Below are 24,224 nucleotides of genomic sequence, written 5' to 3'. Positions count from 1 at the left end.
TTGCTCATGAATCCAAGATTTGACTCTGATTTCCGAGCTCCAGCCAGACTAAAAAAATCTTTAGTTTGTCCCTCAGTGCTGCAACTTTGATGAAGCAGAAGCACTGTAATATTCAGAAAGAAAAGTAACTGAGGGGTTAGGGAATCAATAATACAGCCAAGAAAACCAAAAGTTTCTATCCCAATAATGGAAAATTAAACCTAGTATCTGAAATGTTATCTGGTCTGCTTTGCATTTTTCTGGCTCGCTCCACAATCTTGTAGCTGCCTTTGAAGTCTGTTTCCCCCAACTACAAGTCTCAAGAACTGACCTCAAGCCATTTCTTAATAGGTATAAAAGCTTTCTTTCTCTGAAGTAACATAGGGAAGCCTTCTCACAAGAGCACATTCTGTAATTGACATGCAAAACAGTTCCCTTAAAACGCACCAACACACAAGTTTCATTACATTGCTTGTTAGAGTGACATGTTAAAATTACAGTGCCTTGGCCTTTTGACTGCTGTTGTTTTGTAAGGGGCAAATGTCTCCCCATCTCAAAGTAGGAAAGGGATTGCTGAAAAATTCAGCTCTGCACATACAGCAAGGGAACGAAACTTGAGTAAAAGCCTCCAAGTTTATGGAGCCTTGATCAAAAAGCACACTTACATTATTAAATATAGTTACTACATTTGTCATCCTATTTTTAAACCCTTTGTTTTCCTTGATCATTTGAGAGAAGCACATCCTGATGGCTTATTCTGTTCTTTGAAGCTGTCACACTCAGCTCTTCAGATTTTATCACATGGCGAGGTGATTTCACGAAACGAGTTCGATTCTAATTGCTGATTTACAGGTACATGTTAATTGTCTTAAGTATAACTTTTAGAACCCTCCCCAAAAATAGACATTAGGTGCTGTACTTGAAGATTCTCCACATGTTCAGAGGAAGCCAAGCTGTTCTCTTGATCCTAGTTTTACTTTGGAGTATTCAGCGGCAGCTCCAGGCACCAGTGCTCCAAGCGTGTGCCTGGGGGGGGGGCCTGCTGGTCCCTGCAAGGGCGGCAGGCAGGCTGCCTTTGGCGGCTTGCCTGTGGGAGGTCCGCCAGTCCCGCGGATTCAGTGGCAATTCAGCAGCGGGCACGCCGAATCTGCAGGAGCGGCGGACCTCCCGCAGGCAAGCCGCCAAAGGCAGCCTGCCATCCGTGCTTGGGGCAGCAAAAAAGCTAGAGCCGCCCCTGGGAGTATTTTTGTTCTGTTTCATAGGGAGGATAAACAAATGTCTTAATAAAGGGGCCCAGACACTATGGTGATGGGCACTATAAGGCCTGGTCTACACTGGGGGAAGGAGGGGGGAGATTGAGCTAAATTACGCAACTTCAGCTATGTGAACAACATAGCTCTTAGACGAACTTAGATCTACTCACCGTGGTGGCTTCACTGTGATGAGTCGACTGCTCCCGCTCCCCCGTCGACTCTACCTACGCCTCTCGCACCGGTGGAGTACAGAAGTCGACGGGAGAGCGCTCGGGGGGGGTCAATTTATTGTGTCTAGACTAGTCACGATAAATTGACCCCTGCTGGATCAATCACTGCCCGCCGATCCGGCGGGTAGTATAGACATACTCAAAGATAAAGCAACACGTTAGTAAAATATCCAACAGAATAAAAAATAACCCAGTAAATTGTATTATCCAGAAGCAATCATGCAATTCCTGACTTTCTTTGGTGAAACTTAAAAAATAAACACTACCACTATCCGTCTGTCAGTATTGTAATACTAATGACAATTAAGGCAGAGAATAGTGCTAAATTATTGTGATGGTGAGTACTGTAGAAATCCCGAAGGCAGGGCAAATGGCAAATGGAAATGGAGAAAAGAAATAGAGAAAAAAAAAGTTTGGCCACAAGCTGAGTGTATTTCGGAGAATAGAGTGAATGAAAATAGTACCTATGGGAATGTACCTTTTAAAGAAAGAACTAAACATGGTAAAATTATCCAAAATTTAGGTATTGTACAAATAGGCTTTTTACAAAACATCCTCTTGCACATGTTTGCAACCAAAGTTCTCCTAGTACAGGAGAACGGAAAGTGAAAACAATAGAAGACAGTTGGCAGTTTTTCAAAGAGACATTATTAAGGGCACAAGAGGAAACATTCTCTCTGCATAGGAAAGATAGGAAGTATGATAAGAGACCACCTTGGCTTACCCTGGAGATCTTCAGCGATCTAAAAATTAAAAAGAGAGTCCTACAAAAAGTGGAAACTAGGTCAAATTACAAAGGATTGATGTGAACAAACAACACAAGTAGGTAGGGACAAAATTAGAAAGGCCAAAGCTCAAAACAAGATCAAACTAGGCAGAGACATAAAGGGTAACAAGAAAACATTCTACAAATACATTAGAAGCCAGAGGAAGACCAAGGACAGGATAGGCCCATTACTCCATGAAGGGGGAAAAATAATAACAGAAAATGTGGAAATGGCGAGGTGCTTTAACGACTGCTTTGTTTCAGTTTTCACCAAGGAGCTTGGTGGTGATTGGATGTCTAACATAGTGAATACCAGTGAAAATGAGGTAGGATCGGAAGAGGCTAAAATAGGGAAAGAACAAGTTAAAAATTACTTTGACATATTAGATGCCTTCAAGTCACCAGGGCCTGATGAAATGCATCCTAGAATACTCAGGGAGCTGACTAAGGATATATCTGAGCCATTAGCAATTATCTTTGAGAAGTCATGGAAGACAGGAGAGATTCCAGAAGACTGGAAAAGGGCAAATATAATGCCCATCTATAAAAAGGGAAATAAGGACAGCCCAGGAAATTACAGATCAAACAGCTTAACTTCTATACCTGGAAAGATAATGGAGCAAATAATTAAGCAATCCATTTGCAAATATCTAGAAGGTGATAAGTGACAGTCAGCATGGATTTGTAAAAACAATTTGGATCAAACCAACCTGAGAGCATTCTTTGACAGGGTAAGAACCCTTGTGGATGGGGGGAAGCAGTAGACGTGGTATATTGACTTTAGTAAAGCTTTTGATACTGTCTTGCATGACCTTCTCATAAACAAACTACGGAAATGCAACCTAGATGGAGCTACTATAAGGTGGGTGCAAAACTGGCTAGAAAACCGTTCCCAGAGAGTAGTTTTCAGTTATCAGGCTGGAAGGGCATAACAAGCGGGATCCTGCAGGGATCAGTTCTGGGCCCAGTTCTGTTCAATATCTTTAATTATTTAGATTATGGCACAGAGTACACTTATAAAGTTTGTGGACGATACCAAGCTGGGAGGGGTTGCAAGCGTTTTGGAGGATAGGATTAAAATTCAAAATGATCTGGACAAACTGGAGAAATGGTCTGAAATAAATAGGATGAAATTCAATAAGGACAAATGCGAAGTACTCCATTTAGGAAGGAACAATCAGTTGCACACATACAAAATGGCAAATGACTGCGGAAAGGGATCTGTGGGTCATAGTGGACCACAAGCTAAATATGAGTCAACAATGTAACACTGTTGCAAAAAAAGTGAACATCATTCTGGGATGTACTAGTAGGAGTGTTGTAAGCTCTACTCTGCTCTGATTAGGCCTCAGCTAGAGTATTGAGTCCAGTTCTGGGGGCCACATTTCAGGAAGGATGTGGACAAATTGGAAAGAGTCCAGGGAAGAGCAACAAAAATGATTAAAGGTCTAGAAAACATGACCTATGAGGGAAGATTGAAAAAATTGGGTTGTTTAGTCTGGGAAAGAGAAGACTGAGAGGGGACATAACAAGTATGTAAAAGGTTGTTACAAGGAGGAGGAAATTGTTTTTCTTAACCTCTGAGGATAGGACAAGAAGCAACGGGCTTAAATTGCAGCAAGGGAGGTTTAGGTTGGCCATTAGGAAAAACTTCCTGTCAGGGTGATTAAGTACTGGAATAAATTGCCTAGGGAGGTTGTGGAATCTCCATCACTGGAGATTTTTAAGAGTAGGTTAGACAAACACCTGTCTGGAATGGTATAGATAATTAGACCTGCCATGAGTGTAGGGGACTGGACTAGATGACCTCTCGAGGTCCCTTCCAGTTCTGTGATTTTGTGAAAATCAGTAGAAATAAAAGTATGCGGTTTAGTTGTAGCCATGTCGGTCCCAGGATATTAGAGAGACAAGGTGGGTGAGGTAATATCTTTTTTTGGACCATCTTCTATTGGTGAGAGAGACAAGACCAGAAGACGGGGATTCAGGAAAGATTTCTTTCAGGATGGGGTCCCCATAGAGTAGTTGTTTGATACGCCATGTGGGTTCCATTGTTGGGGGATGGTGACAGCTATGGGTGTGTGGTTGGAGGGGATTTATTTCTGTTCTTCAAACAACCCGCCAACCTCTCCTAGCTCCTCATCAAAAGCAAGCTCCCCACAGACCAGGACACCATCTCAAAGCCACACCAGGCTCTGCCAGAACAACATATGCAAAATCTGCAGACATATCTCCGCTGCTACACCCTCCACAACACACCCTTTACAACACACCTTTCAAGATCCATGGGTTCTACGCATGCCTATCACAACATGTGGCGTACCTCATCCAGTGCACTAAATGCCCCAATAACAATTGTGTGGGTGAAACCAGACAATCACTACACTTTCAAATAAACTCACACAGGACGATGATAAAAGACAAAAACACCGTATCACCTTTGAGTGAACACGTTTCACAAAACGATCACCCTGTATCTGACCTATGAGTCCTCATCCTCAAAGGAAAGCTGCACAACACTTTCAAAAGACGAGCCTGGGAGTTTAAATTCATAAGTGTTACACTACACTTTGGTAGACACTGAAATCATGGTCTTAATAAAGACACTGGCTTTATGGCTTATTACAACAATGTGTAACCCACTAACCCCCATTTTTGTCCTATAATTACAGGGGAGTTCGTGGGCCACTTCACTTTAAAAGGTCCCTTAGAATATGTGCTAACTACTTATGATAAACTGTGTGTTCGACCTTGTATTTAGCTGTGACACTCCGAGTTCCTTTCCCAGACCCAAGAAAGAGCTCTGTATAGCGCGAACGCTGTCTCTCTCACCAACGGAAGTTGGTCCAATAAAAGATATTGCCTCACTCACCTTGTCGCTCTAGAAATAAAAGTGCATATGACAAGTCTTTTTTTGTACCAGATGCGAGAAATGCAAATGGTCAACAAGTAGCATAAAGCTTTTTTAAAAACAATTCTTTCCAAAGAAGAATATTTTCTAGGGATTCTTTCTAAAGAAAAACCTCTTAGATCAACATCAATCTTGACCACTGGATCCATGGCTTGATATTGATCTAGAGCAGTGGTCTCCAACCTTTTTTCATCGCGCACCCCTATCAGTAAAAAAATTTTTGAGCACGCACCCCCAAATTTATTTATGTATAAATTGTACTACTATACTAAAATATTATGTACATTATAAAACATATACAAAAAATAGAAATGAAAAAAGGATGAGATAAAGATAAAAAATATTTTTAAAATATTATTTCATTTTATTAACGGTACCAAAAAAACCTTTCTGCGCTCATAAAAAAAAATTTTTTTAGTGAGAGCAATGTGATTGAATATGCTTCATTATTGCTGAACATCTTGGTTTAACACTTTGTGGTACAGTGATTCGAAGGTCTGGGTTAGGGTTAGGGTGGGGTGCAGGGTCCGGGAGGGAGTTAGGGTGCAGGAGGGTGCTCAGGGTGTGGGTGTGGGAGAAGGCTCAGGGCTGGGGCAGGCAGGAGGTGCAGAGAACTTACCTCGGGCAGCTCCTGTTTGGTGCAAGGGCAGCTGTGTGCAGGTGGGTCAGTGCAGCACGGTCTCCATGGCCGTGATTTTGGGACCTCCCCCCCCCCCCCGGGGGGGGCAGGCAGGGCCACCCAGAACACAAGGGCTTTAGGGACTGCAGGGCCCTGGGCTAAGGGGGCCCCGGTCTGCAGCCCTAAAGCCCCTTTCAGAATGTGGCCCTGCGAGCACGGGCCGGGTGACTCAGGAGGAGCAGGGGCCGCCATGCTGGGAGCCACTGGAGAGAAGCGGCGCTTTCCCCTTCAAAGCGCCACTTCTCTCCAGCTGGCTTTGAAGGGGAAAACGCCGCTTCTTTCTGGCCGCTGGGGGACTCAGGGCCACATTCTGAAAGGGGCTTTAGAGCTGCAGGCCAGGGTCCTGGGGCCCCCTTCGCCCAGGGCCCTGCAGCTCCTAAAGCCCCTGCATTCCGGGTGGCCGGGCGGGGAGGCGGCAGCTTCCCCGCTCGCTCCCTCCTCTGGCCGCCTGTTTTTTTCTTTCCTGTAGCTGAAGTTGCATATCTTACATCGACACCCTCCCCGCCCCCCCAAGTATAGACCAGGCCTTACAGTTGTGAAACCAGAATGCAAATATGCATTTGACTCTCCACAGTAATCCTACCACCTTTTAAGGATTGGGGTGTGTACAAAGGGAAACTCCATGTGCTGGGTAAAGTAGCGCATGGGGGCTATTTACAGCTCCCTGATTTTCTGGCTCCTATCCCACTGCAGGTTAAGCAGCCCAAGATCTATTCTAACTTGTGCCAGCTAGCAATAGCTGGGGCGTCTCCTGACTCCCTATGCTAGTGACTACAAGGAGTGAGACCAAGGGGACAGTCTACCAGCTTCACACCCATATTAACTCCCCAATGCTGAGGGATTCCATCCAGCAGGGGACTTAAGGAGGCTTCTGTTTTTTGTGCATTGCCTGAGTGGCATAGACAAGCCAAAACATTTGTTTCTATTGCCACTTTCGTTATTGCTAATGAGCAAATATGATGAAGAAATCTTCCTTGAAGCGAGAATAATGGAAACAAAATTTAACTTGTTCTGATGCTGAGCACTGTTCACTCCTGAAAGCCCACTTACTTCACTTAACTTAGTACCACATTTACCTACTTAATTAAAAAAACAACACAGTTCTACATGGTTCATTTCTGTATCTACGCACTAGTTCAGTGTGATTTGTTAGCAGAAGTAATTTTCAGTGCACTAATCAGTCTTTGTATTTTCTTCTTTGCAGTGTTATTTATTTTTATACTGCACAGGCTGGCGGAACGTCAAATCCTTCCTGACTTTTGGTTTAATCTGCCTATGTAACATGTATCTGTACGAACTGCGTAATCTCTGGCAGCTCTTCTTCCACGTGACAGTGGGAGCATTTTCAGCATTACAGATATGGCTAAGACAACCACAAGGGAAATCCCCAGATTACAATGTCTGACCCAAGTCCTGGGACCTCCCAAGGCAGTCTCAGTCCACCCATGGTTCCCTCTCAGGAATGAAAAGCTTTTCTCCAAAAGAAGAAGTTGTGTTTTGTTTTGTTGTTTTAAAAGATCACCGTAAGATGCCTGTGGACGTTTGTGACTTGAGACCTTAGCCTTCTCCTTGAAGACTGAAGACACACACACTACAGGATTAGTGGAGGAAAATGGGTCCTATCCATGCAGAGCATTGTCCCTTGAGGACAAATAAAAGTTTGGAGGACTTGACTGATAGCAGGAAAAAGCCTCCTTCAAAAGTATGATAATGGAAAAAAAAAATATATATATATATATACAGGGCATGTTCTGCATATCAAGTGAGTGCTCCAATTCCAAAATCAGTTTTGCCTTTGTGAGGCAGTAGTATAGGCTAAGATGCTATTGCATATTAGCAGACTATATTTGGAACGAGAGAGTTACTAAATGTGAGCCTATTGGATTGCACATTAAATTTAATGGAATGTGTGTATGTGTTTTCTTAATTAAAGCCTAACCTGGAAACCATCTGTTTATGGGGATTAGCTCCTTGGTCCCAGTGGCCTTCCATCTAGTGCTGAGTTAACTATAAAGCTTGGTAAATATTTTTCTCTGTATAATTTGTTTTTAAATGATCTTTTGAAAGTGACCTTTATGGACAAGTTTTATTTAAGTAAATAACCTACAATTCTGTCTCTTGGCTCTCTTTGCTCTCTTCTATTTGAACACTAGAAGTTTGAAAAGAAGTTGCCAGGTGGGTAAACAGACTGATTTGCAACCTGTTTGAGCTATTGCTTGTCTCGCTATACATTTTATGAGCTGGATTAATAGCCAAAACCTAATTTAGCATATAGGCAACTGGTGGTGAGTTTATTTCCATCAATCATAAACTGAGTTCAGTTTAAAAAAAATCCTTTTTGGAGCCAGGGATTTTGTTGGTTTGGTAGATTTACATTTCACTGAATTGGAGTGGAACCTCACTCATTTGTAGTAGTGGCTAGGACATCTATGTAAAGTCAGAGTTTGTGAATTAATTAGCAGATGAACAATCAAGGCTATTACATTGCATTCTGTTTCTTTTAACAATCATATTTTGTGTTAATTATTTCAAGGGCTTTCTAGTACACTATAGTTTTAATATAGTTTGCTCAAGTAGTGAGGTGTAGTAATATGGGACATAACTAAAGCATTCAGAAAAGTTTTAGTAGCAGGAAGGCTTCCACATTGCTTGTGAGCATTACTAGGCTTGGTGATTAGTGCGGTTCTGCTTTACTATGAAATGTTACTCATCAAATCGCTGTAGGCCGTCCCCACCTAAAATGTTCTCTTCAGTAATTTATTGGCACTCAAGCTGATAGCAGGGAAGTAATACCTAGACTGGGAACAACTATTATTTTTTTTAAAGGAAGTGACCTTACTCAAGGAGATCCAGGTGCCCAAGACCAAGATAATTTACAGAAAATAGAATCAGTCCTAAATGAACAGCAGTGGTATGTATTTTTTGATGCACTCTTTATTATAATGTCTCTAAGACCTACGTAATTAAGAGTTTGAAAATATCTTGGTGCATGTCGTAGCTAAGATAGGTGTGCTTTGCCACTGAACCTTTTTCTTTTTTTTTTTCATTCATCCAGCAAATAGAATGGGGATGCATTTGTCTGGTCTTGTATGTTCCCATTGTGACATTTTTGTTGGTATTTTGGGGCAGTGGGGGAAGGGAAGGAAGGAGGAGGATTTGAAATTTAAACAGAGTGTAAGAGGCGTATCTGCAGGAATACAAGGATTTCAATAATCTTAGTTAAACCCTTAGTTTTAAACAGCTCAGACTACCCCCTGCCAGACAACACACATTGCATTAGATTACAGTGCAGCCTTTTGAAATCAGAACACCTGAAAACACAAAAATAAATCTTTCACTATATTAAACTTGGGGTTTGAAATATGGATATTGTGTATTTAGTACAAACTAAAGCTTTTGTCTTTTCAACACACTCCTTTGAGCCAAAAATTCTGAGTTTTTTTAGTTTGGGGGGGTTTTTTGCTTTAAAAAAAAAAAGGCAAAAATCACTCAGGAACGTTAATTTGTTATGCTGATATATTTAGGACCCAATCCGACTTCCAGCGAAGTCAATAGAAAACCTTCCATTGACTTGAATGAGTGCAGGTCCCCCTTAAGCGACATTCTAATGACTTTAATGGTGCTTAGGTCTTGCGTGAATTTCACTCAGAGGAAATTGGACCAAGGAGTTGCTTCTTGTTAGGAAAAAAAGAGATAATGAAGAAGTAATTGTAAGGGTTACTTATGGAAGCAGCCCAGTGGAAGTCAATGGGAATACTAGCATGTGTTCTAAATACTTACGAGAACACGGGTTGCAGGATTGGGCTTGGTATTTGTAACTTCTGTAGTTAATGAGTTAAATTGTTTGCAAAGATAATGCTTTTAGCTTATTATCATTATGACAGTCAGGAAACTAAACAATTAGCATTATAAACCTGCTCTGTTGGAAGGTCTAAAATAGTTCTTTTACCACTATTCATTTCACCTCAGGTGTAGTACTATAGCTGCTACTAGGAATGTACACTGAAGTACCTCTTCGTTCCAGTCTTGTGACCTTATGCAGATGTAGCTTTTCTGCCCTGTCAGTGGCTGCTGATGTATCCGTCTGAGAAGTCTGTTTTTCCTTTTAATCATCTTCCCTTACCCCTGCTTTTCAAAGGATTCGTTCCCTTGTTGTAACACTTAGAGCCATTATTGCATTACTATTACTAGTGGCATTAAACAAACTGCTGATTTAACAGATGTAATGAAAAAATATAACTGTCAGACAGATTTAACTCGCTTGCTGAGAAAAATCACAATTTACAGTGAAGAGATAATGTCTGCTCTCCAGCTGACAGTTCCTCACAAATTCACTACTGAACGTGGAAGCTAGTAATACATATTAGAAGATGTTCAGAGCTGTTTTTGTGCACAAACTTCATGTGGGTAGTTAGAATATTTAAACTTTTTCTGTGCAGGGGTTTGGAAAAATGCACCCTTTGTGTCCCGTTATGGGGTGAAATCCTGACCCACTGAAGTCAATGGCAAAATTTCCCTTGACTTAGTGCAGCCAGGATTGTGCCCACTGGACCTCATCCAATACTCACCGAAGTCAACAGGAGACTTTCCATTGCCTTCACTAGATGTTGAATCAGGTTCATGAGGACAGATTCTGTACTGGTTACACTCCAAGTCTGATTAGAACTGGAGTTGCGCAAGGAAAAGTGCCTGGTTCTGATAGGAGCTGGGTGCATTCAGTGGGACATCAGTGGAAGCTGAGGCCACTCAGCATCCTATTGGAGGTTAAGCTCTGAGGCAGACTGGATCCAGCATATGTAAAAACATGAGTCTGTTCAAATTTGATTAATTAGGAATGTTCCCGTGCCTCACTATAGCTTTTTAAAACACACACTGTGTTGTTTTTGTTGTTTCCCTGTGTGTTTTCTGACCTAAAAATCCTGACGCCTTTCATGGTATTGTGTGGTCTGTTTTTCATTTATTTTTTAAATACCTGAGTAGAACTGTGAAACTTTTAAGAATCTCCTCTTCAGCCGGTTAGCATTTTTGTTTGTTTTTTCTTTTCTCTCCAGCAACCAACCTTCTCCCAGGCACTGAACGGTAACCAGCCCTCTCTGTTTTGTGTTTTTTCTAGCAATCTTTGGTGGGTTAACTACCTAAAGGTGTATTTTAAAATGTAGAATAATATCAAAGTCTTTCGGAAAATACAGTTTTTGGGTTTGGACTTTTCTTTGGTAGTTTGCGTATGTAGTTGGTAATGTAGCAGGTTCAAGCCAATCACTTTTTTGTCCTAAAGAACTCATTTTCTCTGCATCAGATGGCTGACTGGAGGTAGAACACTATTGTTTTAAAGTCTGTCAGTTTTTTTTTAAATGGTGAGGTTATTCAACACTCATTGCCATATCTTTAATAATTAGTAGTTTCTTTAGCAAAGAAGCAATGACACCTGTTTAAGGTTCTCACACACACACCCCACCACATGAATTGCTTTTTTGAATCCCAGATTAAGTAATAAGTAGAAATGCATTACCATTTACAAACACTAAGGATATGCTCGTTGGGCTTGGCACTTGGCAAGACAGTAACAGCAGGAAAGCTATGTGCATCAGCCACCCACTGTAAAAATGCATGTTGTGTGAATGCTTGTAGTATTAGTGGTTTTGCATAATTGAAAGTGTTGCAGAGGCATTTTACTTTTTTTTTTTTTTTAAAGTGCTGGTGGAAGAAAGCCCCAGTTGTACTCTGATCCTGCAATTAGATCCATAAGGGCACAGGAATCTGCTTCTAGAATCCCCAGTAATTTCAATATGGGTCTGCTTGTGTGGATCCATCTGCAGAACCAGGACAAAAAAAAATCTGTAAACGTTGGCATTTCTAAGTGATTTTACAGGGGTTTTACACATGAAATTGTATTCCTCACTTACGCAGCTCCATTGACCCCATTGCTAAGTGTAAGACAGATTGGATAATATGTTGAGAGGATATAATTACTCATGATGGGACAAAATTAAGACAAGGAAAAACTTCCTGACAATGAGATGGGTTAGGCTGGAGAATGTCCTTCCAGGAGAAGTGGTGGAAGCTCTGTTTCTTGGCCTACAAACATTAGGCAGGACAAAACACACTGGTACGTAGACAAAAGGGAAGAGTCATGCATGGCAGGAAGATTATCTTGGAATTTGGGGTCTAACTGGACTTTTTCTAGCTCTGCTCATCTGTGAATTAATGTACAAATACAGAAATCACTTTAAAGATGAAACATGCGAGCTGAGCAGGGAATTAAGTCATCACAACCGAGCTACGAATTGTTCACGTTACAAAAAAACTGACTCTTGTCTAATGAGTTGGCTAGAAAAAAGTGAGATGAGTTTTTTGGTTTCCTTCAGTTGCTTTTGGTCACTTTAGGTGAGAGAAATTATAGAAGCAGGTAAATATTGGATACGGCATGCCCTCTCCTTAGGAAATTCTGCCAGGCTGTTGGATTAGATCTAGTCCCTGCATCTCTCCCATCTCTGAGTTTTATGATGCTATGTTTGGTTTTGGTTGTTTAAAGAAAAGTGGTGTTAACATAGTGGATTGCCTGAAGTATAAAGTAGTTTGTTTCCAGCAGATGGCAATATTGTACACCTCTGAGACTAAAAAAAGGGGAAATTCAGATTCTGGGGAGATGTACCAAGTACAGTACTGATTGTAGGTTTCTAGTCTAACGCATCCTTCCTCCCCTCCCCCCCCCCACTACAAAGAATACAAGATTCCAGATATCTTTACTCTGGCAGGGCAATAGGAGGAATTCTATAACCAAAAGGAAATAGAGGTGATTTTAATTTATTCATAATGGTTTTTATTAATTTTTAATTGTCCTTGTTTTCTCTGAACAAAGAGTCAACTCAGTAAACCCCCCCCCCCCCCCCACTATCTATGATATGTTAGGTGCTTAATCTAAATCAATGCTCCTTTTTTGGTAATACTTGGGCCTGACCAGTTAGTGCTTGAAAAATTATACCTGTAAATCAGCTTATTTAATATTTTGAGACATATTATGAACTCCAAGGTTGCTGTACCTAAGTCCTAGGGGCCCTGACACCAAGCTGAAATCACCAGGTTCCCCCACACCATGCACAGGGAGCGATAGGGCCTGGCTACATGGTAAGCTCTCTTATGTAGCCACTCTGAACTGCCGGGAGAGAGCTCTCCGGTCAGCTTAACGACTCCCACTGGCAGGGGCTGGAGATGCTTTCCTGGTGACGTAGCGCTGTCCACACCGGCTCGGGTGTGAGTTACACCAACACAAATAGTGGTGTAGACAGCCTCAGGTTCAAGGCCTTGCTCCAGTAAATACTTAATTATTCAAAGTGAAAAAGCTCATTAGCTGTGGGGCAGCATCAGCACTTACGTGGCTTGGCTCATGCCTACTAGCAGCAATACAGACATGGACAGCAGTGGTGCCTAAATGTTGCTTAAATCTCTTTGTGAATCTAGCTATGAGGTGTTATTTTGACAAGAACTGGGTCCCCTTCCAATTGTCCTGGGGAGTTGCATTGTAACAGAATGTGGCATTTACGTCAACCTTGCTCTCAGTTCTAGGAGGTATAGCTTGAACCCCTATACAGAAGTGCCTCATCCTTCTAATGCCTAGGCATGCTAACAGGTCTGCTCTTAAAATTGCATTGGCCATCACACAAGCTAACTTTGAATGTAGTAGCAAATAAACCATGTGCAGCAAAACAGTAGCATTGTAGGTAGAGTAGCTATTTCAAAGTAAGATGAAGCAGCAAAGAATCCTGTGGCACCTTATAGACTAACAGATGTTTTGCCACTGCTTGCATCCGAAGAAGTGGGTATTCACCCACGAAAGCTCATGCTGCAAAACATCTGTTAGTCTATAAGGTGCCACAGGATTCTTTGCTGCTTCTACAGAACCAGACTAACACGGCTACCCCTCTGAAAGTAAGATGAGTTATTAGCCCATCTATTTAAATATGCCAGATATAACCAGGCTTTCTGATATTGGCTCAAATTTACCTTAGGTGGTTCCTCAATACACAGCACACACATATAGTGGAATGTTCATAGTACAAATAAGTGCTAACAGATCTGTGCTTAAATAGTCTCACAGTAGATAACCTGGATTGTGCAACTGGTCACAAAACTTCATTCAAACACAGTTCTAGGTTTTCTATACAGAACACATCAGTTACATTACATTTAAATATGGAACGTCTAAAACTTGTGCATAATTATCATCTGATGCACAAATGTGTCTTTTCACGACCCAGCTACAGCTTAAATAAAACGTAGACCAAAGCCATGTTACCAGTGAAACAGTGTTTAATATAGTTAAATTACTTAAATAGATTTCAATTTCCATGGGAAATCATAATGGTATCAATTTTTATAGGAGCTAAAATAAAGAGTGTGTATACCCCTTGAAATGATCATGACACACTGTCAACAATCACAGTCAGAGATACTTGGGACTCGAAATATCATTGACAACACAGCTGCGCAAGGTGGAGCAGCAGACTGATCAAAAGTTAAGAATACAGACTTTAGTAAAGTAGAAAGCAAACCAAAAAATGAATGTACATGATGAAGATGATGAAATCCAGTGAGTGGTAGAAAGGGATGGGGGAGAGGGAAGGGCGTGGTCATTGTGCCATGTAACAAAAGAATTTTGCAAATCAGAAAATGCAAAGCAGCAAAAGTATAGTACAAGGGCAGACTTGGCAGTTTTACAGAAGTCAATATACTATACTTTTCAAAGCTGTGGCCTATTAAAGAGGAAAAGGAAGGATAACAGGGGTGCCATTTAAGCTCAAGTTTAAATGGCTGAATGCTAAGCAACATGGTAAATTAATTAGGACAGGCCCATGCATTTTAACTTACTTTTGTTGTAAAAAATAAAATGAAATACTTATTTTATAAATCACCACTATAGTGCAATCGTTAAGTTGTTAATACAGTAATTTTTGCCCTGAGAAGAGTTGAAAAGAACTTTACTGAATGTCAAAATATTTGTGTCATTTTAGTGATAGCCAAATTCAGTATCAAAACTCTCCCCTCATAGAATATAAAAAATAGGGCTTTAAAATGCTTTTTTAAAAAATAAAATAGCAAGGGTTTAATTTTTACAAGCTAAAAAAGGTACATAAATCATAACGAATTATTCATATACCCCCCCTCTAGTCAGAGGATATGTCCAACATGATATCGGTGTCACTCTATTTCAAGATCTCCTGAATCCACATACAAATGATCCATCTGTCTTTTTTTTAAAAAGATAGAATCACCTAACTCTTAAAATAGCTGTGAATCATTAATTTAATTAAATGTTTGCTACAAGATAGTCAACCTGGCAGTGCAGTACATAGTTCTTTGTAAAGGCAAATGGCACTTCGAGTATCTTGGACACTTCTTTGTATTATCAGGATTCTATTAATAGCTGCTGTGAGAAAATAACAATTTTAAAGGAATTGTTAAAATGATCTTATTTTTGTTCCAGTGTGACAGAGTTTTTGCTAGCTTCAGATGAAGATTTGCTTAGTGCTCTTCCCTGTTAGACTTGTTTGATATTCTCAACAGCTCAGTTATTTATCATGCATCCTACTTCCATTCACTGCGCTCTATCACCTCCAACTGCATCTTGAATCCTGACATGAACAGTTGTTTGTAATGATTTTGTACTCGATTTTTTTTGTCTTCTGTAGGGTTTTCTGAATTTTCACTTAAAAATGCATCTGACTCGGCCTGCAACCTCATCAACTGTTGTTTGATTGTTTACTCTTAATCTGAAAACTGCCAAGTCTGTATTCAGAGAATAATGCACGGAATGTTACATAGTTCTGCAGGTTATATATACACAACCCACCACACGCTACTGTGGACAGACTTTTTTCTAATATATATAATTTACAAAATATAGAATTTGGTATATCTGTTAGATCTCCATGTTTTCAATATTACAAAATAAAAAATAAGAAAACAAGAAAGTTGAGGGAGGAGGGTTCCCCCGAAAGTGTCTGTCTCTTGTTTTCATCTAGTCTTTCATGTGTAAACTGATATATATACCAAAGAAGAGCACAGAAGACTTTCATTTAATAAATATGTTTGCAGAGCCATGTTTCCTCATCTTGATCTTAGGTGTACCAGTCCTATTCAGAAGAGTAGGCTGTTAGCCATGTAAGAGAAAGGGGACAGTTTTATAGGGCAAGGTGTCTTTTTCAACCTAAAAACATTACCAATGCTGTTCTGAAAGGCCTTTTGTGTAGAACAGTGGGGGTCACTTTTAATTTTGAAAGCCTATCAAACAGCTAATAAAAGAAGAGGGGTACACTTGAAAGAGCTGACTGTATGGAACGGAAATATTATAGGAGTGCAAATCCTTTCCAAAATAATGCTTTGTAGTGAATCATACATTCCTTCAACCCAGTAAAATTTTGTGTAGCTTCAATAAATATTTAAATATCTTTATATCCTGTGCAGCAGCTTCATTTTCAAAGCTCAAATTCATTTCTTTTATCTGGGAATTCCACAGAGATGCATCTTTGGTCGATTTAGCACTCCACTGGGAATTACTCCACAGTGTTTTCTTTCTTCTGCACTGCATGGCATGTGGCGAAAGTTCGTTTGCTTGTCAGAACCATGCTCTAAAGTCGTTTGCATGAAAAAATGCAACTGCGCTGTACTTTTGGGTCCACAGCTAAACAGCAATTCTTCTTCGTGCAAATGCCATTTTTAAAGTTGTGCTATGGTTGCTGCTAACTGATCGGCGGCCCTTCGTTTAGCAAGTAGGTGGTCATTTCTCCTTTACCCTTTACCTTAACCACCCCTCGACATTCCAGCTGATAGCCGTTGGCTGCTAAAACCTGGTACATGTCTGTGGTCACCTGTAGAGAGAGAATAGATTAGAAGCGATAGCAGAACCGATAAACTTGCTCGCCTACACCATCTCTCTTCAGCCACGTAATCCACACATGCAATTAATTTTGGGTGTAATATTTTGTTTTGTTAAAATTCTCTTACTTGTATCAACCAGTTTATAGGAAGGTGGCCAGCACAAGTTACGTAACTGCTACAAGCTGCAAACAATGATTTTCAAGGTCATATTGGGCACATCAGCTGCTCTCCAGCTGAGGGTCATGATTCTAGAGGCTGGGGAGGAAAGAAATTACTAGCAATTCCATTTCACGGAGCCGGTATTCTGCTGAAGTTGATTTGCTTTGGGGCGGGGGAGGGGCAGGCTACAAGGGATCGCAATATGAATAAGGTAAGTCACAATTATACGCTTGCCTCTAGAACCCAGGTGAAGTGCTGGGTCATGGTCCCAGAAAGGGGGGAAGGAAATACCCCATTTCATGTCTCCAGTATCTGCTTACATTAAGGGCGTGGGGCGCAGGTCACAATATGAAAAAGGTTAGTCATAGTCAAAGTTAAGATTCTGTCACAGGTATTTTTAGTAAAAGTAACGGACAGCTTGCAGACAATAAACAAAAACGCCCAGGCTTGCAGCTGCTCCTGTGGCAGGTGCTGACCATTGCTGCTCCAGCCCCTGGGGGACTGACCCAACCCCAAGTGCTGCTCTGACCGGCCTGGGGCTGGCCAGCTGTTTGGTGGAACCAGGACTTGACTGCTGGTCAGCTGTTCGGGCAGCCCCTATCCTGGCTGCTGCTCCAGTGGGCTCAGAGCCCGCTGCTGCCAGTTGTTCCGGGGGCCACTGCTTCAGGGCTGGCTGCCAGCCACCTGTTCTGGCAGCAGCTGCTGCTGCTCCACAGCCCTGTCCCAGAAGAACTCATGGAGGTCCCAAAAAAATCACAGAATCTGTGACCTCTGTGACAGATTCGTAGCCTTAGTCATAGTACTAAGCTACTGCATCTAGAACCCAAGTGAAATGCTTGGCTGTATTCCTGTGGAAGTAGGGTGCTGTTAGGGAAGTAGGTTGGAAATCCATTTAAATTGTGGACCCTATGAAGTAAGCCCTTAAATAGGTTAAATGGATAACACACGACTCGTGTCATTTCTCAGGAAGCTGCAAACAATCAATCAAACAGGAAACACACTAGGTGATCAAATTGGGTGAAAAGACGACAAGGATTGTTCTGGCACTATCCTGTTTCATGCCGCGGCTTAAGGCAGCTGCCATTCAAATATAACCATTTGCTACATAGACAAACATTTTCAAGGGGGTAGGGGCCAAATTTTCAAAGATATTTAGTTGCTTAAAGAAGCAGTTTAGGCACCGAACTCATTGGGAGTTAGACCTCTAGCCTGCTTAGGCTCTTTTGAAAATCCCACTAGACACCTAGCTACCTCTGAAAAGCTAGCCCCAAATCCTTTCAGTTTAGGGCCTATCACCTGACATTTGTACACAGAAAAGCTGATCCAATCATCGTCTTGCAACAGTCCACTGATCTTCCATTGCCTGATAGAGCCGGAAATCTACCTGCACTCATTGTGTTAACTATCAGTGTGGGCAAAGAGTCTGATAATTTCCTGAACTCGCCTTTTTTCCTTGACTATTGTGTTGTATATATGGCATACCCGTGTATTTACCAGCTCACAATGCAGCTCATTAAAATATGGTCACTTTGAAAACACAGCACTGACAAAGTCCTGTTAAGATCTGATCTACTACAGACTCTGTTCAGGGCAGAATTTTTCCTTACAGCATTTTCTCATGCTCTGTTCTCTGGCTTTAAATGTTTTCAGTTCTACCTTCATAGGGCTGGAAAGTCACTAGTCTAGAGAGAAAACTGCTCAAGGATATTCTTAGGTAGAAAAGTTTTAATAAATAGTGATCCAGTTAACTCTCAGTTTAACTGGCAAAAAGCACAAAAAATCTTCACTTGGATTTTGCATCATTTACTCTTATTATTTTTATACCTCTGCAGTATGTTACTGAGGAATGATGATACACAACAGTGGCTTCAACTCTTTAGAGAAAACAGAACTGTATGTGCCATGTGACAATGGAAATGAATTGCCTCTCTTTGAACACTGAACACAGAGCTTGATTAGAATAAGAAAGATGCATTAACCTTAAAACTACTCTTTTTCTCCGCTTCTCTAGGGAAATGTCCCCACCCCCTGCCTGTCTGAAATCCTTCTACAGTTCTGAAGAAAGAGTATATATATATATGTCCTCACAGAATACAGGGCATCATTGTGACAGAGAAAATTAAGGACATTATAGTTTGTGGAAAATGCTGCTTACAACAGATAACTATTCACAGAAACAAATTTGTGAGGCAAGTCCTAGTAAACCAAAGTAACTCTAAGATTCTCCTTGCTCTTTAGCAGTGAGGTTGTGTGGCAACAGAAATATAGCCATATCCTACTTCAAAGGATGTCATATTTTCCAATAGGTGTTAACATATTATCTAGTTGCATGGGGCTCAACAATAAAGAATTTGCCTCCTAGTATCACTTCCCCCAGTGCTTTAACATTATCCTTCACAACGTCCCTACAGCATCGTAACCCCCAACGGAAAGATAGGGAAATGAATGAATTGTCTCAAGACCACTGAATTCAGGATCAGAACTCAGGATTCCAGGCTCCCAATACTGTGCTCAGGCCCCTCGTTCACCTCTCTCACCCTACTGTCTAAATGTTTGGCATAAAGTGATGAAATGAGAGAGAACCCTAAGTTAGATTAAAAGATACATGATATGTTTTATGTTAATTAAAACTCACCTGAATTCTGTCAGGAACACCTGTACTGTCCATGCGACTGGCTACGTTGACTGTGTTTCCCCAGATGTCATATTGAGGTTTGCGTGCGCCTATTACCCCGGCTACCACGGGACCAATATTTAACCCTAGGAACAGAAAAGCAATCCCAGTGCTTCAGGTCCATCACTTAGGAGTCATGTGAGCAGGCTGTTCATCAGGCACATACATGAATGTCCCTGGGCTCGGCATTGCCCTGTCTAAATCCAGAAATAATCCATAAAACCTTCCAGCTGTGCAATATGTTGTTTTTTAAAGCTGTGGGAAGACTGGGAGACGTATATGCCACAGGGAAGAACGGGGTCTTCTACGTGATAATACAGAGTCCTGATGACGTCCCCCACCTAAATATCACTTTAGGGGGTTGTCACACTCCTTTCCTTCTCATGACTTCCCCTATTTTTAAAGGAAATTTAATGTCCAAGTCAGGTGATAAAATGACAGGCCTTGAGATTGAAGTCTGTGTCCACATAGCAGGTGTATCAGGGACAGCAACAATGAAAGATTCCCAGTGCTGCCCAGATGCCAGCATGCCTGAACCTTTACACAGTAAGAGCCTCTGTGACTATTCAATCTTTGGCCTTGCTGCTGCCAATGTCACTTCCCTACTAGTGCCAATTCTAGTGGTGGTTTTCATAATGTGGACACTTGTCCTCAAAGAACTGGACAGACATCATTTTATATGGACCAAAGAAAAGCATCATAACTAGTTTTCTGTCATCACAGGCTGGATTCATTGGAACCGGCAAACTTGTAGGTTTTAAATATAAATTAAGCTGCACTTTTAACTCTAGATGAAGTGGCCAGGTTGGAATGAACATCAATAAAAATTAATTCTGTAACCTCCAAATAAATACTTTACCTATTTTCATCTGGAAGTTGTTGAACGAATGCTCATTAATGTACTTCATTTGGTCCATTAACCTCATGGCAAAGTCAGCCAGAGCTTTGATGTGTGATTTTCCCACCTTGTCATAAGTAGAGTCATTGAGGCCTGAAGCAGCCATGTACGTACTGCCAATGGTTTTGATCTTCTCCAGCTGACGGAATTGGTCCTCACTTATTATCTGTTTCACAGAAAGAGAGCAAAGTTACTGAATAAGACTTGATGCAAACGAATAGATGCTGTTTAATTCATCCTTACAGCAACCCAGTATGGCATGGCACATCCACTATGAAAAATTGTATCAAGTGTGTCCATGACTCAGAGAGGATGTGGTCAGAGTCCATGGAGCTCCAGCCAGGTAACAATATGCAATACAGAAGTTCCCCGACTTACGCAAGAATTCCGTTCCGGAACGCCTTGCGTAAGTCGAATTTTGCATAAGTCAGGAACGTATTTCCAAAAATTATGGGGAAAAAAAAAAAGTTTATGGAAATTTTTCCGTAAGTTGGGTTTGCATAACTCAGGGAGCGTCTGTGCACAAAGGAAGGGAAATTATTTGGTGCTGTAGAAGAGGGTAAGGAAAAGAAAGTGACCATAAACTAAAACAGGTTAAAGACTGAGAATGTGTGTGATGAGGACTGGACTGGTCCCATTGCTGGCTGACTTCCTTCTCGTGAGGGAAGGGTTGAACTGATTCTGTTTGCTCTGTCAGTAGAAATCTAGCAAGATTAAAAGTCTGGATAGCCTTTCACTCACTTCATCAAAGTCTGCAATAATTTCGTTGAGGAGCCTCAGACATTCCACCCCTTCGTTGTTTGCCTCTAACTCCACGTAGAACTCTGAGAAGTTGCTGATGGAGGCAAACATGACAGCCACGCACTCACAGGACTGGTAATACAGCTCATCGTTTCGCCGCTCTTGTGCCAGGAAATGGGCTGCCACGTCCTTGGGCAAGATGTTGTGGAGGAGGCGTCTATTGTAGGCCTGTAGCTCCTCCATTTCCTCTTTCTCTTCAGTGGCCTAGTTGAGAAAAGATAGAGAGTCGTGCTGGCCATTCTAGTTACTACTTGGGAGGAGAGAGAACTGCAAATGAGCTCACAGAACCAGAGAGCAGAACATTAATACAGTTTAGAAACATAGTCATACTTGGTGTAAACATTTGCCCTGTTTTTGAGCCTGCTCAGCTCCCACGAGGAGATCATTTCAATAGGGCCAGAGTGGAATCAGCACCTCACAGGGTTGTACCCTTTGTCCGAGGGCAATTGAGACCTTGAAAATCTTTAAAGACAAGCTGTCCTGCCCCTTGGGTAGTTATTTACAGCCGCACAAAGGTCAGTGTAAAATTCTATCACTGGTATACGGGAGGGGAGAAGGACGGGGGTGGGGAGGAATGCTGGAACAGTAGGGTGTGGGGAGGGGGTAGGAGATGTGGGAGTTGTATGGCTGAGAGGCATGTGCAAGGAGATGGAAGTGGAGGAAGCTCAGGGATGTTTACATGGGGTACCAGGAGTGGGTGTGTAGGGAGGGATAGCAGAAGGAGGCCTGTTCTGGGGAGGCCAGAGTTAGCGGGGAGCGGAAGGGGTGGGTGTGTGTGAAACCAAGTTGTTTGGTTTGTTCCAAAGCTTGTCTCCATCTTATTGCATACAGATCCAAAACATTAACACTGCTGAATTATGTGGGTTTCCTCCTAACCATCTGCACAATGCCTCAAGAGTACATTGCCAGGATATCTCCATCCAAGTCTGACTGCAGAAGTGATATTACAATGTAATCCCCCTCACAAAAGCTCATTACTCAACTAAACAAAAGGAAAGTCAGTTTGCATGAGGTGTGCCAGTACATATGATGCTCATGAAATGTAATTACAATTGAGCTTACACAAAATCAAGCTAGTCTATAGCTCTGGTCTGGTCTACACTCTCAGCGAACCTGTTAAGAGTTACTGTATTATAAGAGAGATCTTCACCATAGGAGTGCAATGCCCAGTCCACCCTGTGCTGGCCAGCCAGAGTCTGGAATAGATGACCTTCAGGTTAGTCTGCAAAGTCTATCTGCTTTTCCAGGTATTTTCAGAAGAGGAGGAGTATGTTTGAGTGGATGGGAGCTTGGGTTGAAAGAGTTTGCGGGTTGAGGAGGGGTGTTAGTTTCTGGATACTGGCCCAGCATGCATGGATTTTAGGATTATTATTTAGATGAAACGGAAGCTGTTGCATGGATGTACTTTCGTAAGATGAGGCGGATACAATAAAATAAGAGTATAAGCTCACTATATGACTCAGACTTCATGGATAATCTTTCTGAGTTCTCCTTATAGACCTAATTAGTACCAGCTTTGCAGTCATTGAACACTAATTTCACTGGAGATGCTCCTGTGAGAACGGCATCAGACCTGCATATATTGTGCCTCTTCCATCACTACCATCTGGTAATTGCTTTCTTCCCTCTCCAGCCCCCTGAAAAATCACAAAACAAAAGGAAAGAAGGAAATCTGTACAGGAAGCAAGTGTGAACCATGTGGCTAATACACAATGACCACAGAACTGCCCTGCTCACAGCAACACCAAACAGCTGCCCCAGGTACATGTGTGCTTTCACTCCTCTAGAAACCAGGACTTCAATGATGACACTATGAACCTGATTTATACAAATAAGGACACTTCTGGAATGTAATATTTCCAGGTCTGACATGAAACACAAGAACATGGAATCTACAAGGGCCAATTGGGTCTGCTTTCCTGCATGGAAAACGCTTTGCTCCATCTGGAGAAGCAACATGATCGAAGGACTGAGCACAGGATGGGAATCCTGAATACTAAACTTGGCTCTGTTCTGAATCGTGGAGCAGCCATGGGCACGTCCCCTCACCTCTTTTGTTTCTTCATTTGTAAACTTGAGGTAATAATATTTACCTACCTCCCAAGCGAGCACTAATTAATTAATGCTTGTACAAAGGTTTGAAGCTATATGTGGCACTATGTAAATATCCTATTATTATTAGTGTGATATCTTGCTATGTGAATATTAATCCATTTAATCTGGTAGCAGGAGTCCACTATTTGACTGAAAAAGGGGAAAAACTATAAAGCATCTAGCCAGCTCCAATGCTTTATGTGACAGCAAAGTTGAAAACTCCACTGTGAATCCTTCAAACATTCATTCATCTTGTACCCTGATGGATTTACCTTGGTTAGTATCCTGACTGGCTCAGCTGTGTTACTAGGGATTGTAAAATTGTCCTGCCTTTTTAAAAAACTAAGCCATAAAACATTCATAGGCTCTAAATATGTTAATATACCCAAACTCCGACAACCATACCTCTGAAAGCTGAAAACTAAAGCCTACCCAACTTGGTTTCTGCTTATATTTCAGAGGTGGTTTCTGTGTTTGTTTACATAGAGATCAAGGGCTAAAAGAAGCATAAGTGTCTGATAACTTTTGAAAGCTGTACAGACTCTTTCTGCTGCCTGCCTCTGATTTCAGAATTCAGCAGCATGGTTAAAGAAAACAAATGGTGCCTTGCTACGTGACCTTTGGCAAATGGCCTAACCTGCCTGCGCCTCAGGTTAGCCAGCTGTAAAACGGGGATAACGCTTACCCATATAAATTAAGTATCATAGCATCCCTGTAAATAAGGTACATCAAATGCTTTAAGACCCTTGAATGAAAGATGCTACAGACGAGAAGAGCATTATTGGTCTATCGGATTGAAGGCAATGTCCAGCTCGAATTCATGAGGATTTGATCACACAGTCCATTACTGTAGCGCAATAGTTTTGCATTATGAAACACAACCTCAGTGCATTATGCAAACACATACA

At 41.5% G+C, this 24,224-nt stretch overlaps 2 protein-coding genes across 11 annotated transcripts in view; one reads left to right on the top strand and one right to left on the bottom strand.

The window, feature by feature from the left end:
• Positions 1 to 19,456, top strand: part of SEC22A (SEC22 homolog A, vesicle trafficking protein) — a 46,857-nt gene extending 27,401 nt beyond the window's left edge. For 3 of the 7 annotated variants that reach the window (XM_039495154.1, XM_039495156.1, XM_039495155.1), the window contains exon 7: positions 7,020 to 7,929. In XM_039495154.1, the coding sequence (XP_039351088.1) occupies positions 7,020 to 7,220 (201 nt within the window). In that variant the 3' untranslated portion in view covers positions 7,221 to 7,929. Of the gene's footprint in view, positions 1 to 7,019; positions 7,930 to 8,641; positions 8,727 to 10,866; positions 12,690 to 15,501; positions 15,678 to 18,860 lie in introns of those variants that run through there. The other 4 variants (XM_039495158.1, XM_039495159.1, XM_039495160.1 and 1 more) reach the window with 4 other exon arrangements.
• Positions 14,105 to 24,224, bottom strand: part of ADCY5 (adenylate cyclase 5) — a 307,748-nt gene continuing 297,628 nt past the window's right edge. For all 4 annotated transcript variants that reach the window (XM_039495153.1, XM_039495150.1, XM_039495149.1 and 1 more), the window contains exons 18-21: positions 21,163 to 21,426; positions 20,383 to 20,587; positions 19,485 to 19,609; positions 14,105 to 16,680 (exon numbers count right to left, since the gene is read on the bottom strand). In XM_039495153.1, the coding sequence (XP_039351087.1) occupies positions 16,552 to 16,680; positions 19,485 to 19,609; positions 20,383 to 20,587; positions 21,163 to 21,426 (723 nt within the window). In that variant the 3' untranslated portion in view covers positions 14,105 to 16,551. The remainder of the gene's footprint in view (positions 16,681 to 19,484; positions 19,610 to 20,382; positions 20,588 to 21,162; positions 21,427 to 24,224) is intronic.

Source organism: Mauremys reevesii, linkage group 11, assembly GCF_016161935.1.
Source record: "Mauremys reevesii isolate NIE-2019 linkage group 11, ASM1616193v1, whole genome shotgun sequence".
NCBI classification, from domain to species: domain Eukaryota; kingdom Metazoa; phylum Chordata; order Testudines; family Geoemydidae; genus Mauremys; species Mauremys reevesii.
This window is presented reverse-complemented; position numbering and strand designations above follow the sequence as displayed.